At 41.6% G+C, this 26,292-nt stretch overlaps 1 protein-coding gene across 2 annotated transcripts in view; it reads right to left on the reverse strand.

The window, feature by feature from the left end:
* LOC134347155 (splicing regulatory glutamine/lysine-rich protein 1-like) overlaps nt 1–18,676 on the reverse strand; it is an 82,666-nt gene extending 63,990 nt beyond the window's left edge. For both annotated transcript variants that reach the window (XM_063049364.1, XM_063049363.1), the window contains exon 1: nt 18,050–18,676. In XM_063049364.1, the coding sequence (XP_062905434.1) occupies nt 18,050–18,165 (116 nt within the window). In that variant the 5' untranslated portion in view covers nt 18,166–18,676. The remainder of the gene's footprint in view (nt 1–18,049) is intronic.
* Nucleotides 18,677–26,292: the final 7,616 nt, after the last annotated feature.

Here is a 26,292-nt window from a genome sequence, read left to right on the forward strand (position 1 = left end):
ACTTGCCAGTCCAGACCACTTGATGCTATTGTTCAGCACCGCAGTCCTTGTGTTTGTGTGGCTTTATTTCCACTTCAGAATAGTTTTTTGGCAGCAACTCATCCAGAAAGACCACTTCTGACACGACTTCTCTGGACTGTAGAGGAGTATACTTGGGTTATAGTGGTTTCTGTGATTTCACAACTGATAGCAGTGCAGGACATCAGTTTGATGCATCTCTTGTCCAGTGCAAGCAGTTTCCTCGGCCAACCACTGTATTTCTGGTCCTCAATCTTGCCCATTTTTTAGTTCTTCTTCAGATGATCTTGGGACAGCACATCTAGAAACTCCTGCTTAAGAAGAGATCTCGTTGATGCAGGATAACTACCTGTCTCTTGTTAATAAGCCCGCTCTTTCCATGGTGTAAGAAATGATGATTTGAAAGTTAAACTGTCACATCCGCCACATCCTCATCTTTTAGTTTGGTTGAACTTCGCCCAGTTTGATTCTTTCTTCTGTTAATCAGTTTAGTTCATTCAACTCTTTACGTCATTGATCATTAGCATCTGTTTCTCATCTGTTTCATCATGCACTGGGCTATACCTAAAAGTAATCAAGTTTTTATTTGAAAGCTGGACTATTAATTAATATGTTGCTTTCTTTAATGAAATACAAAAAAATTCTTTGTAACATTTAATATTTTGGAAAATGACTGTTTGGAAATCTTATTTATTTTCTTTTCTACTGACACACTAATGCAGAAGATATATAAAAAAAATCTAAAACAAAATGAATATAAAAAATCTAGCCTAACAGTTTTGTATAGTACCCTATTGGTCCAAGGATCAAGTTTGGCACTGACATCATGGGCCAAAAGGCCTTCCTGTGCTATACTGTTCTATATTCTATTCAGCAAACACGGATCAAGTCATTTGATAGAGAAAGTGAAAACAGAAAATGGAAGTAAACTTGCAAAAAGGCATAAGAGGTCTATTAAAAGGAAAAGACTAACAAGGTCAATTGTAGGTTCTTTGCAAACACAAGTGAGATAATTTATAAAGGACATGTCAATCCCCCATCCGACGTTTTGAACTGTAGAGCTGACCACTTTATATTGGGTCATTTACTGTTCCAAACATAGCATCGTATTAAAGAGTCCAGTTTTTGCCAATATCCTGCTGGAGGCGCAAGTGGGATCATTGAGCTGATAAAATTAATGCGGGGTAAGATGTTCATTTTAATGACGGATATACGGGCTGGGTCTGACGCTGGCAGGTGTCTCCATCCATTAGAATCTTCTGTTTTTTTCAAAATTAAAGAGTAATTTGTTTTAGCCACAGACGATAGGGAAGTAGAGGACCTCATTTGTAACATTAATCTGGGGAGGGAGAGACACCTTATTTTATCTGTATTGATCAGCATCTGTGCTGATTTTGGCAGATTAACTTTGTATCCTGAAAGAAATCCAAATTGTTCCAGTGTTTTTAAAACATAGGGGAGAGTTTGTTGAACATTTGCCATATAAACTAATACGTCGTCCGTGTAAAGTGATATCAAATGTGATGTTGCACCATTGTAATAGGGGAGGAGAGTTTCTAATTAAATGTGCAAGTGGTTCAATAGATATAGTAAAAATTAAAGGAGACAAAGGGTGCCCTTGTCGTGTGCCCCGTCCAATGTCAAATAACTCTGAGAAACCTCCTCCCATACATAACCAGGCTGAAGGATTAGCATACAGTGTTTGAATCATATTGATAAATTTATCACCGAACTTAAATTCTTCTAGAACTCCCCAAAGATATGGCCATTCAAGGCGATTGAACGCTTTTTCAGCATCTAGAAATAGCAGGCCACAGGCAGGCAGGATTTTATGCATTGCACTCAGTATGTGTAAGAGCTGGCGAATATTATCAGATGCGAGACATCCCCTGATAAAGCCTGTTTGATCTGGGCTAATTATTTTCCCAACTACTGTCTTGAGTCTACTGGCTAAGACTTTGGAAAATATCTTGAGGTCAGCATTTATCAAGGAGATTGGACGGTAATTGGCACACTCAAAGGGGTCCTTACCGGGCTTAGGTATAACTGTGATCAGGGCTGTGTTTAGATCTCTATGGAAAGCGCCATTTCCAATAGCATAATTTAATGTTTCTAACCATACTGGTCCAAGAATATCCCAAAGTACTAGGTAAAGTTTCACAGGTATGCCGTCTATATCTGGCGTACAGCCCTTATTTGTAGCTTTGACTGCTTTGAGTAGCTCATCCAGTGTACTAGGAGATCCTAGAGTTTTGGTGTCCTCTAATGACAACGTAAGGAGGTCTAATCCACTAAAAAAAAATCCGGGAAGTCATTCTCAAAAGGAACTAAACCACTTGTATACAGTTCTTTTTTTGGGGGGTGTGCCTGCGTGCGTGTGCGTCTGTGATGATGTCTTTTCCATGGCTTTTTTACAATGCGCGGAGCGAGAGAGAGACTGTGTGGCACACCACTCCTCACACAGACATTTTCACAGTATTTTTCCTTTTCATTTTACGAGGTCGAGTTGCGATCTCGACACTCAACCCGGCACGGATGGAAAGCGTACTCGGGTACCTCCGTTCCCGGGTCCGGCGCCAATGTCATTGCGCCACCAGCCGGCCCGTATACAGTTCTTTAAAGTAATTCTTGAATGTCTCGTTTATTTCCTCTGTTGAAGATACTACTCCACGTTTAGCACATCTAATCGCTGGTATAGACCTTTTAGCTTCCTGTTGTTTCAAGCTTAGTGCCAAAAGATGGCTCGGTCTGCTGCCTTCTGCATAATACTCATGTTTGGTTATATGGATCATATATTCTGCCCTGCTTCTTAATAAATCATCTAATTCTGCTTGTTTTGTTTTGAGCTTGTTTTCTTTTGTTATGGTGTATCTCCTTTTGAGATCATTCTCCAAAACCTTACATTGTTCTTCTAGGGTGGAAATCTTTTGAAGCCGGCTTTTATGTAGGTGGGAACTGAACCATACAGCGTTATTTCGTAAGAAACCCTTCATGGAGGCCCAAATCACTGTCACATCTGAGAGACTATTTTTATATAAATTTATAAATTCCGTCAGTTTTGTTCTCAGTTGTGTTAGAAATTCATCTTTTTTTTTTTAGAAGGGTGGAGTTAAGCCTCCACCTAGTAGCCTTATTTTTGATTTTGCCATAATTAAAAGTAGATATAAGTAGGTTGTGATCCGATAGATGAGTATACCAAAGGCAGCAAACCAGAGGATATAAGAATGTAATCTATCCGAGAGAAAGTTTTATGTCTTGTGGAGAAGGTGGTATAGTCTTTAGCAGATGGATTATGCGCCCTCCATACATCAGTTAAACTTAAATCTGTTAGAAAGAGGTTAAGCGCTTTGGAAGCAGATTCTTGAGAGCTTGATATAGTTGAGGAAGATTCATTGAGGTTATTGTTTACCAAAGCATTCATGTCCAAACCAACATATAATTGGTAGTCACTTAACTTCAGTAATTGTGAGGTAACTGAGGGAAAAAATTCAGCCTCGAATATAGTTGGGGGCATATAGGCTAATGAATGCAACTTTTTTTTATATACCCTGAATGGATGTACAGCAAAAAGCTAGATGTCCTTCAGTGTCGGAGCCAGTCCTTTCAATTGATACATTAATATCATTACTCCTTTCGTACGAGTACCATCAGCTGATTCCACAATGGGTTTATAAAAGCAGTTTTGAACCCTGGGATTGTCATTAGGTTTAAGATGTGTTTCCTGTAACAGCATGATATCTATTTTCTTTCTGCATAAGAAATCTAAAACCTTCGAACACTTGTAGGGAGAGTTTAATCCTCTAACATTAAACGATACAATAGTAAGATTTTCTAATTTATCCGTGTTGCTCATCTTCCCCTGGATCTGTTGTTGTAAGTTGGTGGTGAAGCCCTGAGTTACCCCCCTCCCATCCTCCTCCCGTCACCCCTCCCATTCAACCCTTTACTTTGTAATATCTGTGAGTGTCACTTAGCAATGTCAAACACTGAACATTAACCGTCCCCCTCTAGCACCAATGAATTAGAAAGGCAAAGCGGTTCTCATAGACAATCATATCAAAGAGACAAGAAAAAAAACCTGGTCAAACCCATTAACCTATATAATTAAAACCATTCCCATCTCAAATATAGTATAACACATAATCAAGACCCCAACAGCCCTCTTGCGGGAGACTGTTGCCTTACTAGACCATCACTTTGCGATGAAGCCAGTGACATCTTATCTCGCGCCCAGGAATGTAAACAAGTCTACTGGAGACATAACCCGAAATGAACATGTACAACTAAAGTTATTCAGAACAAACTGCTGTTTTTCAGCTTCACTCTTGATGAAGTATGATATTTGGGTGTGTTGAATATCACCTTAGAAAGTAAAAGATAAAAAGTATATTCTAGGCAGACTTATATCACATTACCATGTTATCCTTGTACTAACAAATTTCAATATATTAAAACACTGCTTAAATAAAGAAACTAGAAGTCTACACAAACTCTGGATATGGTCTCGCCAATAAACTACACAATTTAAATGCAACTTCCCTACATTTTACCCCAAGCCAAAATGAGCAATTTCACATTTTCCCTAATGACATTCTATTTGCCATAATTTTGTTTAAACTCACGAAGAAGCTACAAAGGGACACAGGTACATCATATTATCTTTATTCCTATCTACCTGTATTTCAACATTTCTTCAGCAACTAAATTTTCAGTACCTTCATCCAAGTCATTTACTTAAATCATATAAATGGAGGTTCCACCACTCTTGCATACCACTGGTTACATAAAAAGGCTCACTTATGCCTACTCTATACTTGGCTATAACATCTTGTTTTATCATATCAGTGTTGATAAGCCAACAGTCCTCTAATTTCAGATAAAAACAGAAATATTGGCATTTGCTACTCACCATTCTCATTGACCCTTCCCTGAATCTCGGGAGTTTTGAGACAAACATATAAATCTATCAATGATTTGACTGGCCATTTATTTTAAGATCTGAGATGAATTTCATCACAACCCGAAGATTATCAGCTCTCAGGTCCAATTTGGCTGGTACTACTTTCCAGGTGATTTTAATTTTCTGGATCCTCTCCCACCTGACCAATTCTTGATTTTAGATATTTATACATTATGATCTATGACAGTAAAGCAGGTCATTCAACCCAGAGTCAACTCCAGATCTCAGATTAATTCCCCTCCTTGATTTATTTCCCTATTACCTGTTTCTCTCTCACAGACTCTACTTTGACTCTCCTCATTCTGCCTGAGTACCCTAGAACCCAACAGAATGATCACTGAAATTCTCAACTTCAGATAACCAACACTCCCTGTGTGCCTCTCTCTCCTGTCCCCCACAGGAATCCACTTTCATTCCTCTTCTCCAGCTGGTTCCACTTAACTATCACCCACACAGTATTCCTTAATTTTTCCAATATTCTCCCCCAACAGATTTGATTGATCACCTCTCTTAAATCAGATACAAGCACCTGCAGCCTCATTTCCACCTAATACTTCCCAGCCTCTGTCTCTACCTTCCCCTCTTATCCAGCTCCATCTAACCTCTTTTACTCTTTCCAAAATTTTATGTAACTATCACTCACCAGCCAATCTCCTAACTCTGACCACTTCTTCCACCCATGATCTCTTCTCTGTTTCCCCAATCATTTGCCAGCCCCGCCTCAAATTTTTCCCTCAGCCCTTTAGACTGACTATTTTGCCTCTTCACTCTTAGTTCTAATGCAGTCTCAACCCAAAACATTAAATATTTCCACAAAACCATAAGACATAGGTGTGGAATTAGGCCATCTGATCCATCGAGTTTGCTCTGTCATTCAATCATGGCTGTCCTTTTTTTTTCCCCTCCTGCTCAACCCTATTTCCCAGCCTTCTCCCCGTAACCTTTGATGCCATGACCAATCAAGAAACTATCAATCTCTGCCTTAAATACACCCAACAACCTGGCCTCCACAGCTGCATGTGGCAACAAATTCCCCAAATTCACCACTCTGTCTAAAGAAATTTCTCCCCATCTGTTTTGAAAGACCACCCTCGTATCCTGAGGCTGTGCCCTCTTGTCCCAGGCTCTCCCACCATGGGAAACATCTTTTCCAAATTTACTCTGTCTAGGCCTTTCAACACTCAAAAGGTTTCAATGAGATCTCCCGTCATCCATCTGAATTCCAGCGAGTACAGACCCACGTATGATAACCTTTTCATTCCTGGAATCATGCTTGTGAACCTCCTCTATACCATCTCCATTGCCAGCACATCCTTTCTAAGATGAAGGGCCCAAAACTATTCAAGGTGGGGCCTCACCAGTGCTTATAAAGCCTCAGCATCACATCCGTGCTCTTGTATTCTAGACCTCAAGATGAATACTAACATGACATTCGCCTTCCTCACCAACAACTCAAACTGCAAGTTAACCTTCAGGGTGTTCTGCACAAGGACTCTCAAGTCCCTTTGCAACTCAGATTTTTGGATTTTCTCCCGATTAGAAAATAGTCCGCACATTTATTTCTACTATCAAAGTGCATAACCATGCATTTTCCAACATTTGCCATTTTCTTGTCCATTCCCCTAATCCGTCCAACTCCTTCTGCATCCTATCTGTTTCCCTCAACACTATCTGCCCCTCTGCCAAACTTCGTATCATCTATAAACTTGGCAACAAAGCCATCTATTCCATCATCTAAATCATTTATATACAGCATAAGAAGAAGTGGTCCCAACACCGACCCCTGCAGAACACCACTAGTCACTGGCAGCCAACCAGAAAAGAATCGTTTTATTCCCACTTGCTGCCTCCTACCAATCAGCCAATGCTCTAACCATGTTAGTAACTTTCCTGTAATACCATGGACTCTTAACTTGGTAAGCAGCCTCGTGTACTGCTCCTTGTCAAGGGCCTTCTGAAAGTCCAGACATACAACATCCACTGCATCCCCTTTATCTATCCTACTTGTAATTTCCTCAAAGAATTCCAACAGGTTCATCAGGCAGGATTTTCCCTGAAGGAAACAATGCTGACTTTGTACTATCTTGTCCTGTGTGAACGTGTACTGCATCACTTCATCCTTAACAATTGATTCTAACATCTTCCCAACCACTAGTCAGGCTAAATGGTCTATAATTTCCTTTCTGCTGCCTTCCTCCTTTGTTAAAGAGTGGAGTGATATTTGCAATTTTCCAGTCCTCTGGCACCATGCCAGAGTCCAATGATTTTTGAAAGATCATTACTAATGCCATCACAATCTCTAATGCCATCTCTTTCAGAACCCCAGAAAGCAGTTCATCTAGTACATAAGGTGACTTATCTGGTATATATACCTTTAGGTCTTTCAGCTTTTTGAGCACCTTCTCTCTTGCAACAGTAACTGCACCCATTTCTCTTCCTTCACACACTACAACATCAGGCACAGTGTCTTCCACAGTGAAGACTGACGCAAAATACTCACTTAGTTCATCCGCCATCTCCTTGTCCCCCGTTATTATTTCTCCTGCCTTAATTTCTAGTGGTCCTATATCCACTCTCATTTCTATTTTTAAGCATACTTGAAAAAACTTTTACTATCCACTTTGATACTAATTGCTAGCTTGCTTTCATATTTCATCTTTTCATTTCTTGACTTTTTAGTTGCTCTCTGTAGGTTTTTAAAAACTTCCCGACCCTCTATCTTCCCACTAATTTTTGCTTTGTTATATGCCTTTTACCATAGCTTTGACTTCCTTTATCAGCCATGGTTGTATTGTTTTACCATTTGAGTATTTCTTCATTTTTAGAATAGACATGCCCTGCACCTTCTTCACTTTTCCCAGAAATGCATGCCATTGCTGCTCTGCTGACATCCCTGCCACCAGCTCCTTCTATCTTATACCACTATAATTTCCTTTACTCCACTGAAATACTGCTACATCAGACTTTACTTTCTCCCTATCAAATTTCAAGTTGAACTCAATCATATTGTGATCACTGGTTCCTAAGGGTTCTATTACCTTAAGCTCCCTAATTGCCTCTGGTTCATTATATAACACCCAATCCAGTATAGCTGATCCCCTAGTAAGCTCAACGACAAACTGCTCTGAAAAGTCATCTCTTAGGCATTCAACAAACTCACTCTCTTGAGATCCATTATCAACCTGATTTTCTCAATGGACCTGCATGTTAAAAATCTCCCATGACTACCATTAACATTGCCTTTTTGATATGCCTTTTCTATTTCCTGTTGTAATCTGTGGTCCACCTCCCAGCCACTGTTGGGAGGCCTGTATATAACTGCCATCAATGTCCTTTTACCGCTACAGTTTCATAACTCAACCCACAAGGATTTAAATCTTCTGATCCTATGCCACATCTTTCCTCTGATTTGATTCCATTCTTTATCAGTGGAGCCACACCACCCTTCTGCCTACTTTCCTATTCCTTCAATATAACAAGCAACCTTGGACATTCAGCTCCCAACTACAACCATCCTTCAGCCACAATTCAGTGATGGCTACAACATCATACCTGGCAATCTGTAATAGTGCAACAAGATCATCCACCTTATTTCTTATACTACGTGCATTTAGATGCAATACTTAAGTACCGTATTTGCTATCCTCTGATTCTACATCCCAAATGTTTTGATACTCAGCCTGTTGGCTGCAACTAAGTCCCATCACCTGCCTGCCCTTCCTGACAGTCTGACTGCATGCTATCTTTACTTTTTTACCATCTGTCCCATCCTGTCTCCCTTCACTCCGTTTCCCACTCCCCTGCCAAATTAGTTTTAACCCTCTCCAATAGCTCTACAAACCTGTCCACAAGCATATTGGGCGCCCTCGGGTTCAAGTGCAACCCGTCACTTTTGAACAGGTCATACTTCCCCCAGAATAGGTCCCAATGATCCAAGAACCTGAAGCACTGCCCCCAGCACCAGCTTCTCAGCCACGCATTTATCTGCCAAATCATCCTGTTTCTACCCTCCCTGGTGTGGCTTTCCCTTCACAGATTCTGCTTGACCTGCTGAGTTGCTCCAGCAGTTTAATTTTTGACTCCAGGTTCCAGCAGTTGCAGTCTCATGTGTCTCCAGGATTCTGCTATTGCTACCACCCATCTACAATAGGGGCATTTCGTAATTTTCAATTAACCTAACAACCACCATAAACCATTAGGTTCCAGAATAGTTAATTCCTTTCAACCATTCAGTTCTTGAACAAAGCAGCATACTAATCACTAGCTTATCAACACTATGACCAGTTTCTACTAAACTGGCACTTTTTTTGTTCTAATTGTGTTCTTTTGTGTAAATGTCAAAAATAATTTATGTCTTTGTGAATGCTGCTTATAAATGCTATGTGCCTGTGATGTTGCTACAAGCAATTTTTTATTCTACCTGTGCGTACATGAACTTGTGCATATGACAATAAACTAGACTTCACACTTCTTGCTGTGTTTTGCATTATACCCAATCTTAAGTCCTGCTACTTTGGGCAATTGTATGCTTTGACTTTATTTTCTTTTAAGTTAACCACAGATGGTGGGTTTCCTCCTTGTGATTATTTTTTCCTCGTCCGAATGTATTTAATTTTTGTATTCTGAAACATCTCCACTACATGATGGCACATGTTCTTTTTTTGTGTGACATCATGTCTCATCTAAGTCAACTTAATCTGCAATTACAAGGCGACAACCACACTGTTGTGGACATGTACGAGGCGACTGAAGCTTTCCGGTCAAAGCTGAACCTTTTGGAGAGAGGCACATTCAGAGAGAAAGTTACACTTTCCACGTCTGTGGCAGCATTGTGAGAAGAACGAAATGAGGGAGGATTCAGTGATGAAGGATTTCGTGATGAGCCTGGCAGAAAACTTTAATTCTCAGGTGACAGCCTCCTCTTCCTGAGACAGCAGTTCTCCGTTTCGGCTGACGGCCAGTGGACTGCAGAAGCCAAAAGGCTGGTGCCTTCCATAGATGAGGCAACTCTTCAGATGGAGGTCTTGGAAATGGGAACATCTGATTTGCTCAAAGCACAACACAAGGACATTGGGGTGAGTGACTCTTGGATCAATGTGGTTCCCCAAGCTCAATTCAAAAACATGAGAGCTATTGCAATGCTCCTACTCACACTGTTCCCCTCCACATATGTATGTGAGTCATCGTTTTCTTCAATGAACTCTATCAAGAACCAGGACTGAAACAGACTCTCCAATGCACATCTTGGCCAGTGCTTCAGGATTGCCAGAACAGAATACAGGCCCGACATCAGAAGGACTGACTCATCCTGTCGCTGTCATTTCTCTCACTGATTGGTGAGTGAATCAATTTTTGTCCATTTGTCAATCTTATTGTGGTATAATAATATTGCAATAATAATAAGTGATAATTTCATTTATAGCTACACGTCATACTTCAAATGCTACATAGCTTAATTAAAAAGAACAAATAGATTAAATGAGAGAATAGAAACAGTGGAAAAGGAAGTACTACTAAAACTCTGTGTGGAAGAGAAGTGATGAAGACTACCATTTTTTTTGGGGGGGGGGTGGTGTGTGTGTGTGTGTGTGTGTTTGTTTTTTAAGTCCCAGATGAGTTCTCAGTGTGACAGCTGGCAGTTGTGATAGCTAGAGTCATAATTAAATGGTTGGTTTTGGACTTATTTTGTTTCAAGAGTGCATTTTTTTTCTTGTGTGACCCACAACACAGGCTTTGAGAATCCCAGGCCTAAATTATTACTACCACTACTACTAATAATAATCATAATAATGGTAATAACAGCCACAACATCTGCCCATAAAACAACTTACTGGCACAATGAAAAAAAACTCTGGATGTTTTGGCCCTTGGCTTGACATGCTTGACATAATTTGGCCCTTGTGGAAAACTGATTGGGGAACCCTGACATAAACGAATTTGAACTGCGCACAGAGGGTTGTCATCCTCGACCTCATTTCACAATTGTACACAATCACACTTCCTTTTCCAGTTTCTGATGCAGACGGTGTGGACAGCACAGAGTTTGCAATGACTTGTCTGTAGACTTTAGAAATAGCTTATTTGTACTGTTTTTAATCGAAGAAATTTTTGTTTCACTGTGGCAAATGCTGAAGATGCAAAGCCTGTGAAGGGCAAAAGAACTGATAGTTCATTTAAAGTAGAATGGCTTAATGAAACCGTAGAAACTGCTACATCAAAAGCTCATGAGGCTAGGAACGTGCAGCTACAAGAAATACTTAAGTACGATACAGAAACTGATGTTACCTGCACGTATTGTCCCAATGCAAAAGTTGATGGAGAATTTGCAAGTGGGAAGAAGTGGAGTTATTTTTGGAAACATGACTTTTTAAAGCATCATTTAGTAAGCAAATTACATTCATTATCTGCTACAGGTCTGTGAGAATCCAGATGAACGAGAGCAAAAACTATCACACCCAGAGGAGATCAAAGTTCTTATTGGCAGTGTTTTGCTAGCTGTTAAAATGAATACCTCTATATTCAAAATTCAGTGCAGAAATATTGTCAGCGGGCAAAAAAAAATTGCACAGCCCAAGATTTTGTGCACATTGGTCAATACAAATTAGAGGGAACACTGATCACAATTACGAAGTAATGTAGCCCACAGGAATCTGAGTCCAGTGTCCTCGGCTCAACCATCTTCATTTTCTTCATCAGTTACTCTTCTTCCGAGGTGGAATGTTTGTTGACTGCATAATTTATTTATATTTAGGAGATGTAGCACAGAAACAGGCCGCTCTCTGTTCTGACAGACCCATGCCATCCAATTACACTCATGTGACCAAATAACTTACTAACTAGTACGTCTTTGGAATATGTGTGGAAACCGGAACACCCAGAGGGAACCCACAGTCACAGAAAGAACATACAAACCGGTTACGAACAGCAGTGAAGTTGAACCTGGGTCACTGGCACTGTACTAGCAATACACTAACTGCTACGATGCCGTGCCACAAAACAATTTGTAACTCTTCGGCATGAAGCACACCCTAGATAACATCCAGGCTGGTATCAGGCACATGCCGTTAAAATGTCAGATAATGATTAATTACATTTCACGTCCAACAGTATTACCTTTTCCCATTCCTCCCACCATCAAGATCACAGATCCCTTGATCAACCAGTTACTTAACTCGATCAGGCTACAAGGAAAAGTCCAAACAATCTGTGGCAGGTGACTCATCTCTTGAAGCTCCAAAGCTTTTCTATCATACACAAGGCTCAAGTCAGATGAAGAGTGCAATCATTTCTTCTTGTCTGAACATGGGCAGCCCCAATAACACTAAATAAAATGTTGGATTGGCATGCAATTCACATTCATTCCCCCTCCACCAGTGCATCAGTGTGCATCCTTTACAAACAGTACTTATTTAAGCTAATCCAAAGTTTTCAAAACCGTAACCAAACTGCATAGGATAAACTGACTGGGAAATACATGGATATTCCTTGATTATCATTGGAGCTAAATCTTGAAACACCCAACAGCCCAATGAGTGTACATCTTCAGAATGGTTGCAGACATTCAAGGTGAGTTTATACACCACTGTGCAACTGGTAGATAGATAGATAGATATGCTTTATTAATCCCGAGGGAAATTTGATTTCGTTACAGCCGCACCAACCAAAAATAGAGTGTAAATATAGCAATACAAAAAACCCCAACAATCAAACAACAAAATGCAAACTATGTCAGATGGAAAATAAGTCCAGGACCAGTCTATTGGCTCAGGGTGTCTGACCCTCCACGGGAGGAGCTGCACGTTCGATGGCCACAGGCAGGAACGACCTCCCGTGCCGCCAGTGTTGTATCACAGTGGAATGTGGTCGAAGTCCAACAGTAAAAAGTTCAATATCCAGTCTGCAAACACGTTCCTCGATCGTAATATACCCCGGATTGCACCATCCGTTGTTAACCAGATCAGTAAGCACGAAACTCGTTTACGCTTACCGCTCTTGGTGCACTTCCGGTCAGCCGGAACGATATTACCCACCGAACTCCTCTTCTCCAAAAGTCTCTGTTGTCTCGACCTGGTCCTCTTTCCTCGGCTTTGTGATCCCCCTCTGCATCCTCTGTGTGTTTTCCTCCGGATTTCAGCAGGGGTGTCTGCCGCTCTGTTAGCTAAGCCGGCCGGGATTTGCTGGTCCGTGGAATACACAATGCAACCTTGCTTCTGTCCTGCGTGTCGGGATGTAACCATTTCCAGTGCTAAAGAAAACCCAAATAAAACTCTCTCTACCAGCATGTTAGAGAGGGTGCAGCTTCGACGTGTTACCGTGAGAAAAAAAATACAAAAATAACGTAACTTAAAAAGTAAGAAGAAAGTAAAAGAATAGATCAGAATGGCTGTACCAGGCTGCATGCACAACCGGCGCATGCGCACTAGACTTCCTAATGAAAAGATCTTTGATAAAGGACCTCCTTCTCCATTATCCTCAACACGGGTGCCCCCCAGGGATGAGTGTTGAGACCATGGCCAAACAAACATGCCATCACATCATCAAATTTGCAATGGCACGACAGTGGTAGAACTAATCACTAAAAACGATGAGACTGCCTACAGAGAGGAGGTGGAAGAGCTCGGAGCCTAGTGCCAGACAAATAGCATCTTCCTTGATGTTAACAAGACAAAGGAGGTGGTTATCGACTTCAGAACTCACATCCTCCTTTACATGTGCGGCACAGCAGTGGAAACTGCAAGCAGTTTCAAACTCCTGGGAGTGCACATCACACACAACGTCTCATGGTCTCAGAACACGTCCTACAAGTCAAGAATGCCTCTAGTTTCTGAGGAGGCTGAGAGCAGGACATTACAGATCCATTATCATATCACTTTGCAGATACTCAGTAGAGAGCACCCTGCACTGCTCGGTACAGAAACCGCACTGCGATGGAAAGGAAAGCTATACAACCTATAGTCAAAACTGCCCAATGCATCACTGCTATCAGCCAACTTGCCATCACGGACGTATATACAGAAAGGTGCCAGAAAAGGTATTTTCCTACTGAATTTTTTTAGATCCATTTGATCAAGGTGCCATACCTTCAACTACACAGCACTCCCTTGGTTTAAAGGCATCCGTTAGTCTTGCAAGACCATGGATCTGCGCCTGGAAAGTCTTCACTCTCCAGGGTACAGGCCTGGGCAAGGTTGTATGGAAAACCAGCAGTTGCCCATGCTGCACGTCTCCCCTCTCCACGACACCAATGTTGTCCAAGGGAAGGGCATTAGGACCCATACAGCTTGGCACCAGTGTCGTCGCAGAGCAATGTGTGATTAAGTGCCTTGCTCAAGGACACAACACGTTGCCTCGGCTCAAACTCACGACCTTCAGGTAGCTAGTCCAATGCCCTAACCACCTGGCCACTTGCCCACACTACTCCCTTGGTCCTAACTCGAAAAATGCTGCTTGCTGAAGCTGTTCTCACTCACCACACTCCAACTCCTCCAAAAGCCCTCCATTTCCCCCCCTCAAACCCGACCCTTTCAACACCTCCCACCACCCCTCACCCATATCCCTGCTCTTCCAACCCAACGCACCTCCTGAACAACTCCTACCAGCCTCCTGCCACCCCTCTGAATTATTTGAACCAGCAAAAGGGCAAACAGCACATGTAACAAATGTAAGCAGCATCGAAACTTGTTGCCTATCAATGTAAAACAGCGGGCACTGACCGCCACAGAATAATAGGCAGCAGCACCCGGTGGATGGGAGGACAGGCAGAAAAGCACATCACTGCTGGGTCGCCTGCGAGGTCCAATGCACCTCCACCAGGAGTTCACGGACACTCCAGAACTGCAGCCCGGACACTTACACGGGAGGGACGTGACAGTGGCAGGGCCAGCAACGTCATAAAGGATCTCCTCCACTCTACTCAGGGAGGAGGCTGTGTCGCATCCATACCAGGACCATCACACTCAAAAGTAGTTACTTTCCCTAAGCAGTAAGGCTGATCAAGATACCCACCAACTCCACCACTACTTTTATTATTTCCTGTCAGTCACCTTAGGTACAGCCTAGCATAACTTTATGCACAAACCATCAATCTGTATGTAAGATATCTATTTATTTATTCTGATTTTTTATTATTGTGTTATCTTTTGTGGTTTTTTTGTGCTGCTTCAGACCTGGAGTAACAACCATTTCTTTACACTTATGTACAGGAAATGATATTAAACACTCTTTAATCTTATTGTCATTCTCTTATCAGTGAGCAATAATTGCTAGTTTTGCCTACTATACCGAGATTCCCAAAAATGAATAAAGAAAAAGGACATACTGAGGTAAACCTGCTTCATTTCCTAAAATTTAATTCTGGACTTCCACCAAATTAAATAACAAATGTGATTTTATTGGCCAAAAGCTTGCTTATGCCTTGATGGGAAGTTATATCCGCACATTTAACAAATAGAAATAAATGTTTGACATATTCTTTAATTTTGGAGGAGGCAGTGATTGAACTGCATTCCTGAATCAATTCTGTGATTTAATTTGTTGCCATTCACTCTATTGAATTGGTACATTTTATTCTCGCATTGCAGTAATGATAAAAGCAATACATTTTGTCACATTGTACATGACCTAATATAAACAGCAAATCAATTGCTTTTTTATTCCAGGGAATTGGCACACATTTCTGACAAACGTGAAAGAAAGCTACACAGCAGTAAAAGAGGGAGATTTTGATTTGGCTGACAGTACTAGTCTATAGTCATTACACAAAAAATCTTAAAATGTAACAAGCTTAATAAAATAGAATGGGCAATTTGAACCTTAAAGGTCCTTCATTCTTCAGAAAGGTTTCAGTGTCTTCCCCTCTTGCACCTTCTCTACAGCTATTTTCTGTGTCCTGCTACTGCTATTCAGTGATTATTCTCAAGCAGATCAGGCTTCTTGTTCATTTGGCAAGTGGCATCCATTGTGGCTACTGCTCTGACAGCAAACTAATGAATAACAATAGAATGGTCTAATCCTAAATCAACTAACGTGGAGATCTTCAGCTAGCGTCTGTATTGGCCATAAAGTAATTACCTGTACTAAACCATCTTCCAACGTTTGTCTCCGCCTTCATAATCCTGCATACCTCAATCAGGTCTCCTTCATCTTCCACCATTTCCAAAGAAAACATATTCAGCATAATGAATATCTCCATTTTGTTGAAATTTCATCCTAGTTAACCACCCAGTGAATCTCCTCTGCAACACCCCTCTCCCCTTTCTATTGTTTGGCATCCAGAAATGCACGACAAACTCCATTTGGCAGCTTAACTAATATTGAAGGACGTCCATTTAGAACTGAGATGCAGAGAAATTACTTTAGTCAGAGGGTGGTAAATCTGTGGAATTTGCTGCCACAAGCGGCTGTGGAGGCCAAGTCACTGGGTGCATTTAAGGCAGGGGTCACCAACCTTTTTTGCACCACGGACCAGTTTAATATTGACAATATTCTTGCGGACCGGCCGACCACAGGGGTGTTCAAATAGGGTTAAACTCACCTCCACATGTCCTTTACAGTTAGGGTTGCCAACTTTCTCACTCCCAAATAAGGGACAAAAGTAGCAGTCAAATCCCAGGACACTTTACCACAGGAAAGACTACCATGACCATGAAGCCTTGCGCGGGCACCTGTGTGCGCATATGTGCCAATTTTTCCCCACAAATGGATTTTGCCTTCATCTTCCCGACTATACTGTACATACATTATTTCTACTTTATATAGGCTGTTTATTTATCATATCATTCCTGCTTTTACCATATGTTAGTGTTATTTACTTTTGGTTTTATGCGTTATTTGGTATGATTTGTTAGGTTATTTTTTGGGTCTGGGAACGCTCAAAAATTTATCCCATATAAATTATTTAATGGTAATTGTTTCTTCGCTTCACGCCATTTCATAAGAACGCTCTACCTTAGCGGGGGAAATACGGGACAAGGGCAGTCCCGTATGGGACAAACCAATTTAGCCCAATATACGGGATGTCCCGGCAAATACAGGACAGTTGGCAACCTTATGTTAAAGTTTGACAGTGTGTGACAGGGAATGAGGAAAGGTGCAGCTGACTCATATCGTTTCCACATGGCCTGGTGGTTGGGGACCGCTGATTTAAGGTAGAGATAGATAAGTTCTTGAGTAGCCAGCGCATCAAAGGTTATGAGATGATGGCAGGGGAGTGGGGATGACTGGAAGAACTGGATCAGCCCATGACTGAATGATGGAACAACTCAATGGGCCGAATGGCCTACTTCTGCTCCTCTATCTTATGGTCTTATCTCAATGACCTTATATTCCATGCCCTAGCTAATTAAGGAAAGTATTCCACATGCCTTCTTCACTACTTCATCCATCTGCCTGCTGTTGACTTCAGAGGTCCTTAAATGCATACACCAAGCTTCCTCCATACTTCCTCAGGGTCCCAATTGGTATATTCTAGCTTTATCAGTCCTTCCAAAATAAACTGAACCCTAATTCTCAACATATCTGGCGTGAGATCAAGAAAAGATATTCTCCCACTGATTTTTTCCAGATCCATTTGATCAAGAAGATGCCTTTGATTTCCACTACATCCTCAACTGTACAGCACTCCCTTGGTACTGAATCAGAAAAACTGCTCGCCAAAGCTGTTGTCACTTTCTCACCACACTCCACCACCACCAAAAGCCCCCTGCCTTGCCACTACCCCCTCAACACCCCTTCGTCTCCTTCTCACCCACATCCCAGCTTCTCCAACCCAGCGGTCTTCTTGTACAACCCCTACCTGCCTCCTGCCACCCCTCCCCCTCACCGCTCCAGCGACAGGATGATCAGCACAACTGCCTGATCAACGAGCAAGTAGCGACTGGAGGCAGGATGTAAACTTGTCGCCCATCAGTGTAAGATGGCGGGCAGGAATAATGGGCAGCAGCGCCCGGAGGGGTGGGAGGCGAGTAGGAAAGCGCGCCGCCGCTGTGTTGCCCCCGGGCGGTGACTGCCAGGCCCATGCGCGCCTCCACCGGGAGGTTATGGACGCTCCAGCGCTGCAGCTCGGACACTTACTCGGGAGGGAAGACGCGGAACTCCTCGATTTCTCCCAGGAAGCTGAAGAGCGTCCTCAGCTGCTCGCTGCTCGCCACCGGAGAGACGTTGGAGACCTGGACCACGGCGGTAGTCATATTGCGGCCCGCCCGGTACTCCCGTCCTCAAAGGAAGTGGCAGCTGGACCTTCGCCTTCAGCTACCGTGTGTGCGAGCGCGTCTCCCCGCGTTGGTCGATCTCTCTCCTTTTCTTTCTCCTTCTCTCTGTCTCCCCCCTCAGTTATTCGTCTTTTCCGCTCTGCCACACCAGCCACCTGGTACTCGGTCAAGCGCCGCACTAGGCCCTATCCCAGCAGCCCTTGCGGCGCAGAGTGATTGACACTCCTCCCGCCCCCCAGCTGCTGCCAACGCGGATGCGTTGATCATCGACCACTTAATTGAACTGAAACACATTTCTGCAAGTTAATATTCGATTATTTCTCTTGTGATGAGAGACGAGATTCACTTTCCATAATTAAATTATCATGCATAGCTTGAAATGTCAGTGAATGAACGTATTTGCCTATGCTCCTAATGACTTTCGGATTTTATGCGGGGCAAACCAAGTTAACCAACTCATCACCATCCAAGCCAATGATCCGCATCAGTGTAGGTTCTGTCCGTCACTTTGCAAGATTGCTTACTCGCAAAATCAATTCATAATAATGTAACTGATCAAAGACCAGAATAAAGGGAGGGAAGTAACCAATGGAAATCTATCAATGCACTTTTTTTTACCAGTTAATTATCAGAATGTTCATTTGCATAAATACATTTTGATTGTTTTAAGAAACGGAGGTAGTTTGTCATTCTGACTGGATAAATACCGAAGTAAATTGAATTTAAGAAGATGACAGCAAAGGATTGGTCTTTTGCAGACAAATTGCTACAAATAATTTCAAGCTCTCTTTAAAAATAATTTGAGAAAAAAATTGCCTTGGGTTGAAGTTCAGGGTATTTGGAAATAAAATATCATTTCTCTTCATAAAAAAAGAGAGGGTTGAACCATCTTAGACTTATGCCTTGCATCCATTTTAAAGAAAAAGAGGGAAAATAAAGGCATATGAAGACGTACATGATCTATCCAAATACAGTGGCTTGAATTTATTGATTTTTCAAAACAATGACAATCCAGCTGGATAGCAGCATGGTTTTGCCTTAATTTAAGGAAAACATTCTGAACTCATCAACAATTTTAATACAGTATATGAATGCTGGCAAATAATAGTGAACAATAACGCCAATGGAGATGAATACCCACTAATAGTATTTTGGTTGTTGATGAATTTAGTCAAGTGAATTGTATCTACATATGCAATAAATCAGGAGCAATAGCTAATTCTGTCATCACTTTCCCACTGATGAAAGGAAATGGTAGGAATTGTTAATGAAGCTACTGCTGATGTTAGCATAAACATTTGGACAGCCCAATTAATGAGACCCACTTTTGCTGATTTTGTATACTTTCACTCAGTTTTGATTTAATCAGTTGGAGAAATGTAACCATTTTGAATTTGAGAACAGGCAAAGACCAACAGAATTTTGATCAGGTTCCACATTTAAGGCATGTCTCCACTTGCCTCAACAACTTCTGTACTTTCCTAAGGCAATCTATCAAATGAAATAAGTTGCTCTCAGTTTCTGTCAATGGATACAGTAATGAAGGAATGCCAGTTAACAGGAAAAAAATAATAAGCTAAATGTGGTAAAAGCTGACACTGAGCCAAATCAGGTTCCAGCTTCCTGATCAACTTCTCAGCAAGTTTCATTTCTGAATCTGGAGACTTATGGGATATTTTTCATATCTACAACAGATTACATTCTCAGTAACGTTCAAGTCATGCTCACAGTTAGAAAGCAAAAGTCTTCAATGACAAAAATACCACTAAAACCTGTAACAATTTTATTGGTTTTAGTTCAGCTAAGTGCACTTGCTGGTGTCAGAGAGCTGACGTTGGAGTCATTGGAGTCTGTTCACTGGAACATAACAAGTGCTGAATTAAGAATTTGGGAAAAGGTCCCAAATCCATTCAGAACTTAACAGGAATAGGAGGAGGTTAGGTGGACACTCAATACTGATATGCCTTTCAGAAAATAGATTTATAACAACAGTACTTGGAAAATAAACTGATAAAACAGTTTTAAATTTCATATTAAATTTAAAAATTTCAAATTTCATAGTAGATTTGTTTATCAAAGTACATATATATCACCATATGCAACCCTAAGATTCATTTTCTTGCAGGCATTCACAGTAATTACAAAGAAATGAAAACAATCAAGCCTAAGAATAATAAATAAATAAGCAATAAATATTGAAAACATGAAAAGAAGAGTCATTGAAAGGGAGTCCATAGGTTGTAGAAACAGTTCAGTGTGGGGCGAGTGAAGTTATCCCCTCTGGTTCAAGAGCCTGATGGTTGAGGGGTAATAACCGTTCCTGAACCTGGTGGTGTGGGTCCCACACCACCTTGCTGATGGCAGCAGTAAGAAGAGAGCATGTCCTGGGCGATGGGCGTCTCTGATGATGGATGCTGTTTTCCTGCGACAGCAGTAAATGTGTTCAATTGGGGAGAGGGTAAAACACTGGCATTACTCATTAACCCAATATGCCTTGAAGTATCTTAAGCTAAGATGGCTACAACAAAAATAAGCAGCATAAACAGAAAGTGCCCAAATAAAGCCAATCATTAATGACTAAAAGAAAAGATTGTATGAACCTCTTTGTTTGTTCACTGAAACTTTATTAAAGTAGGCTTTACGTCAATATTGCATTGAATAGATTTTATCTTGGTTACAGTCATAAACCCGACATCATCTTCGAGTTGGTGAAACACATTGAACCACCGCAATCCTTTTCGAGAAGGTAATCCCACAATGCTGTTGTATAGAGATCTGCAGGAACAAATGAAGGAAGTGCTATTTCTCTAAGTTACAATGGTGCACAACTAGTGCAAGTTGTGTGTCTATTGTTCTTCTTGGTATTAGAGGTCATATGTTTGGGAACTGCTGTAAGAGTGGAAGTACGTATTTATGTGGCTGAACTGGAAGATGACTAGCTAAGAACGGTCTATATAGCTAACCTGTTGCTTTTCTAGCGTAGTGAACTCAGGAAGGTCAATAGTCAAGGACTTGGCAAAGGTGATGTTGAGGGAAGGGAAGGTACTTGGGTAATCTGTTAAAATAGGTAGTCATTACCTGATAGTATGAACTTTACCGGTCAATTATCAATTCCTGCCCAAATATTGTTGAGGTTGTGCATGCCAGTATGGGCTATATTGAGTTGTCAAGAATAAGGTTAAATATTCTACAATTATCAGCAAACATCCCCCATTCAACCTTCTGGTGGAAGGAGGATCATTGAATTGGCTGATGGCGGTCAGGTCTAGAAGCTTTGCTGTGAGGAACTCCTGCACCAATGGCCTGGGGCTAAGACAATGGACCTCCAGTAATCACATCTATCTTTTTTTATGCAAGGCATCACTTCAACCATTTAAGCATTTTCCCCTTGTTACGGCACCAGCAAGTGCTCTCATTTCACCCACGGAACTTAGCCCTTGGCTTCCTAATTGAATCAAAGTTGTGATGAGGACTGGCAGCCAAGTGATCTCAATGAAATCCAAATGAGTCAGTAGGAACAGTTTATTGCTGAATTCTTACCTCTCAGAGTACTTTTGAGTACCAAACTGAGAGGAGATTGATTGGCTGATAATCCAGACTGGGAAGTCCAGCTTTTTGTCAAAGTGATAAACCTGAACAATTTTCCACATCATGGATGGAAGCTTGGCTGACTGGCAAGAGGCAAAGAGTGGGCATAAAGAGAGTCTTCTGTGGCTGGTTGCCAGTGAATACTGGCGTTCCACAGGGAACAGCGTTGGGACCACTTCTTTTCATGTTATGGTATATGTCATGATTTGGATGACAGGATTGATGGATTTGTGGCCAAGTTTACAGATATGAAGATAAGTGGAAGGGCAGGTAGTGTTGAGGAAGCAGAGAGTCTGCAGAAACACTTAGATTGGGAGAACGGGCAAAGGAGTTTCAGACGGAATATAGTGTAGAGAAGTGCATGGTCATGCACTTTGGTAGAGGGAATAAAGGCATAGACTATTTTCTATATGGGGTGAAAATTCAAAACTCAGAGGTGCAAAGGGAGTTGGGAGTCCTCAACCTTATTCCGTACACTGAGTGCATTCAAAAAAACATCTTCAGTACTGCATTCATCACCCTTTATGATTTTGCCCCCATATTACATTTCAACTCATCCCACTGACTGCAATTGTGCCCTACCACCTGCCCGTCCTTCCTTAGAGTTTCACTACACACTGCATATATCTGTATACCAGCTGCCTCATTCTCAGCCCTAACACTCCAGTTTCCATACCCCTGCCAAATTAGTTTAAACCCTCCCTGTCGGCTCTAGCAAACCTGCCTGCGAGGATATTGGTCTCCCTTGGGTTCAGTGTGACCTGTCCTTTTTGTTCAAGTCACACCTTCCCTAGAAAAGATCCCAATGATCCAGAAATCTGGAACCCTGCTGCCTGCACTGTTTCCTCAGCCACACATTCCTTTTTGGATGAAGATGTTCTGTAATAAACACCTCATAAGCATTTACTCCCCCACATATAACTAATTAACAGGGCAGCTGAGCTTAGTAGCTCCACGAGCTAACAAATACCTTGTTCTGAACAGAAACATTGAAACTAATATACAACATTTCCAAGGTATTTAAACAGTGTGTTTCCCTTCTTGCGGTAATGACTTAGCGACTGGTGGATAAATCTGTGGCTTGTTTAGATCTGTGATAAAGCAAAAGAAAACTTTTTTTAAAAATGTCTCAATGAAAGAAATCCTCATGAATGATTTGTGCCACTGTGCCACTCAGGATACCTTCGAGTCTAACCCCTGTTAAATATTTGGCTATCCTCCAATGCTGAACCAAACAGGGGAAGTCCCTATGGTCCATTTGCTACAGGTGGCAATCTCTCCCGAAGGTTCAAGGATAATCTCTGGCTCCAAGATACCTCTTCCATGAAATATCAAAAATCACATTTGTTTAAAATTTGTGATTGATGATTTGATACATATGAAAATGTTTTTCATTACTTTTTTCCCTCCAGATTGCTAAACCACATACATTTCACACTGGAATAGATCAAAGATACAGCCCATGATGAAAAATAGCTTTCATTTTCTGTGTGTACTTTGTTCTTCCATGTGATATTGGCCACTAGTTTTGCTCAAAGATTTAAGAATAGTTAGAGATACAGTAAATATTTCCATTTTGAACAGAAACTGCACAGTAGTAAAAAAAAACTGCAATTCCCTTGTAGCTGAATTACATAAATAATACTAATTCAGGTATATTTCACAAAATCTAAACAACTTTATTTGTAATTAATTATAGATTGCTGATTGTCACCACAATTTTTCCCAGCAGAGTGAGTATAATTAATGTCAACATTAACCATTATTTCAGTATAGTTTTACAGCCCACCCTATAGCTTGGCACTTAATATTTCCCACAGAGTTTGATTCTATGTCATGACACAGACTTGCAGGCGTGAAAACATGCCAATGAAACGCATTGCTACATTTTGTCTGGTGAAGTACACATTGTGCTTGCGCTCATTTATTTGACGGAAAGTAATTTTGTCAAGATCTAGCTGCAGGTTATTCTTAGCCATGCGGTGAGCCTGCCTCTGATTACTTTTTGTTTAGCGAATTAAAATGCATGGAAAATTCATTAATGTCTTTGTTTAAATCCCAACATCAAAATTTTGAATATCTGTTACTGAGAAATATTCAAAGTTATTAATTAGTTTGACAGTTGGCCAAAGCAGGGTGTGGGCTTAGATAGAACATAGAAATTTACAGCATATTACAGGCCCTTCGGCCCACAATGTTGTCCCAACCTAGTAACCTACTCTAGTGACTGCCTAGAATTTCCCTAGCACATAGCATTTTTCTAAGCTCCATGTACCTGTCTAAGAGGCTCTTAAGAGACCCTATTGTATCCAAAGCTATCAAAGCTTTTCCAGTTGTACCTTGGGTGGTGGTATTCTATCCCCATTCTGCTCCCCACCCATCCCACATGATGGTACCACATAACACAAGGTCTATGTCATTCAAACTGCACAGTTAAGGGTTGAAAGCATGAACAGTGAATTAGCAAAAGACTGTGCTTCGTATGTTCATCAATGGGTATTCTTTCATTATTCTCTGTCACAAAACACCCTGAAAGCACCAGTTTATATATTAAAATCAATGCAGATTTATTTCAGGGAAGCACAAAAATTGGTAGAGCAAAGAGACAGAAGCTTGCTCTCTCTTCTTCTAAGGGTTAGAGAGATGTGAGCATGCTATGTTGGCGCTGGAAACATGGCTACAATTGCGTGCTACTCAGCACAGTCCTTGCTGAACTGATTTGACACAGACAATACATTTTTCTGTAGGTGTCGCTGTACCTGTGACAAATAAAATTAACCTTTAAATTGCTGATTTATACTGCAAAACCATCTACCTACCTTTCACTCAGATGCCTTGATGTTGTTATCAAGTAACAGTCTATCAATCTGCACAAACAAAATGGGCTAAATATTTAAATATGCATTTCAGGTGTCGTATTTACATACCTGGAGGAACATAGTATGTAAACATGAGGAAATCTGCAGATGCTGGAATTTCAAGCAACACACATAAAAAGTTGCTGGTGAACGCAGCAGGCCAGGCAGCACCTGTCCGCCAGAGAAAGCAGGATCTCCCAGTGGCCACACATTTTAATTCCATGTCCCATTCCCATTCTGATATGTCTATCCAAAGCCTCCTCTACTGTAAAGATGAAGCCACACTCAGGTTGGAGGAACAACACCTTATCTTCTGTCTGGGTAGCCTCCAACCTGATGGCATGAACATTGACTCCTCAAACTTCTGCTAATGCCCCACCTCCCCCAGTACCCCATCCATTATTTATTTATTTGTATACACATGTAAGGGGGTTTTGACTTTTATGTTACTGCGGAGGCTAATTAAAATGGCGTCTTTGTTATGTTAATCTGGGGAATGTGGCTTTGTTGTGTTAAACGCTGAGAAAGTTTGCGGTAGCAGCTTGTTTTGGTTTAGAGTGTGATAAGAAATATGTTATTAACCAATTGGGATAGTTGTTATGTTTTTGGTATATTTGAAGATACTGTATGCGTGGGGTTTTGGGGGAGAAGGTGGGAGAGCGAGACATAGGATGGACGAGGTGCCGTGATGTCCACTAACGGGGTCGGACCCCGAGGAGGGCGTTCAGCGAGGAGATGGAGACGGACTCGTGTGGAGCGTCTGGTCGACCACCGTTGTTGGTCCCAGGCGGCCGGTCGAGGTGGTCCAAGGGGTCGCAGGGTGAAGAAGAAGGTCCTTGAGCTCCAACTGTTTTGTGCACGAAGAGATTGAACTTTGATAAGTGTGGCGCCTTTTATTTTCCTTTTATATTTTATTCTCTCTTAATTATATAGAAACATAGAAACATAGAAAATAGGTGCAGGAGTAGGCCATTCGGCCCTTCGAGCCTGCACCGCCATTTATTATGATCATGGCTGATCATCCAACTCAGAACCCAGCCTTCCCTCCATACCCCCTGACCCCTGTAGCCACAAGGGCCATATCTAACTTCCTTTTAAACATAGCTAATGAACTGGCCTCAACAGTTTGCTGTGGCAGAGAATTCCACAGATTCACCACTCTCTGTGTGAAGAAGTTTTTCCTAACCTCGGTCCTAAAAGGCTTCCCCTCTATCCTCAAACTGTGACCCCTCGTTCTAGACCTCCCCAACATCGGGAACAATCTTCCCGCATCTAGCCTGTCCAATCCCTTTAGGATCTTATACGTTTCAATCAGATCCCCCCTCAATCTTCTAAATTCCAACGAGTACAAGCCCAGTTCATCCAGTCTTTCTTCATATGAAAGACCTGCCATCCCAGGAATCAATCTGGTGAACCTTCTTTGTACTCCCTCTATGGCAAAGATGTCTTTCCTCAGATTAGGGGACCAAAACTGCACACAATACTCCAGGTGTGGTCTCACCAAGCCCTTGTACAACTGCAGTAGTACCTCCCTGCTCCTGTACTCGAATCCTCTCGCTATAAATGCCAGCATACCGTTCGCCTTTTTCACCGCCTGCTGTACCTGCATGCCCACTTTCAATGACTGGTGTATAATGACACCCAGGTCTCGTTGCACCTC

Source organism: Mobula hypostoma, chromosome 5 (assembly GCF_963921235.1).
Source record: "Mobula hypostoma chromosome 5, sMobHyp1.1, whole genome shotgun sequence".
Classification (NCBI taxonomy): Eukaryota; Metazoa; Chordata; class Chondrichthyes; order Myliobatiformes; family Myliobatidae; genus Mobula; species Mobula hypostoma.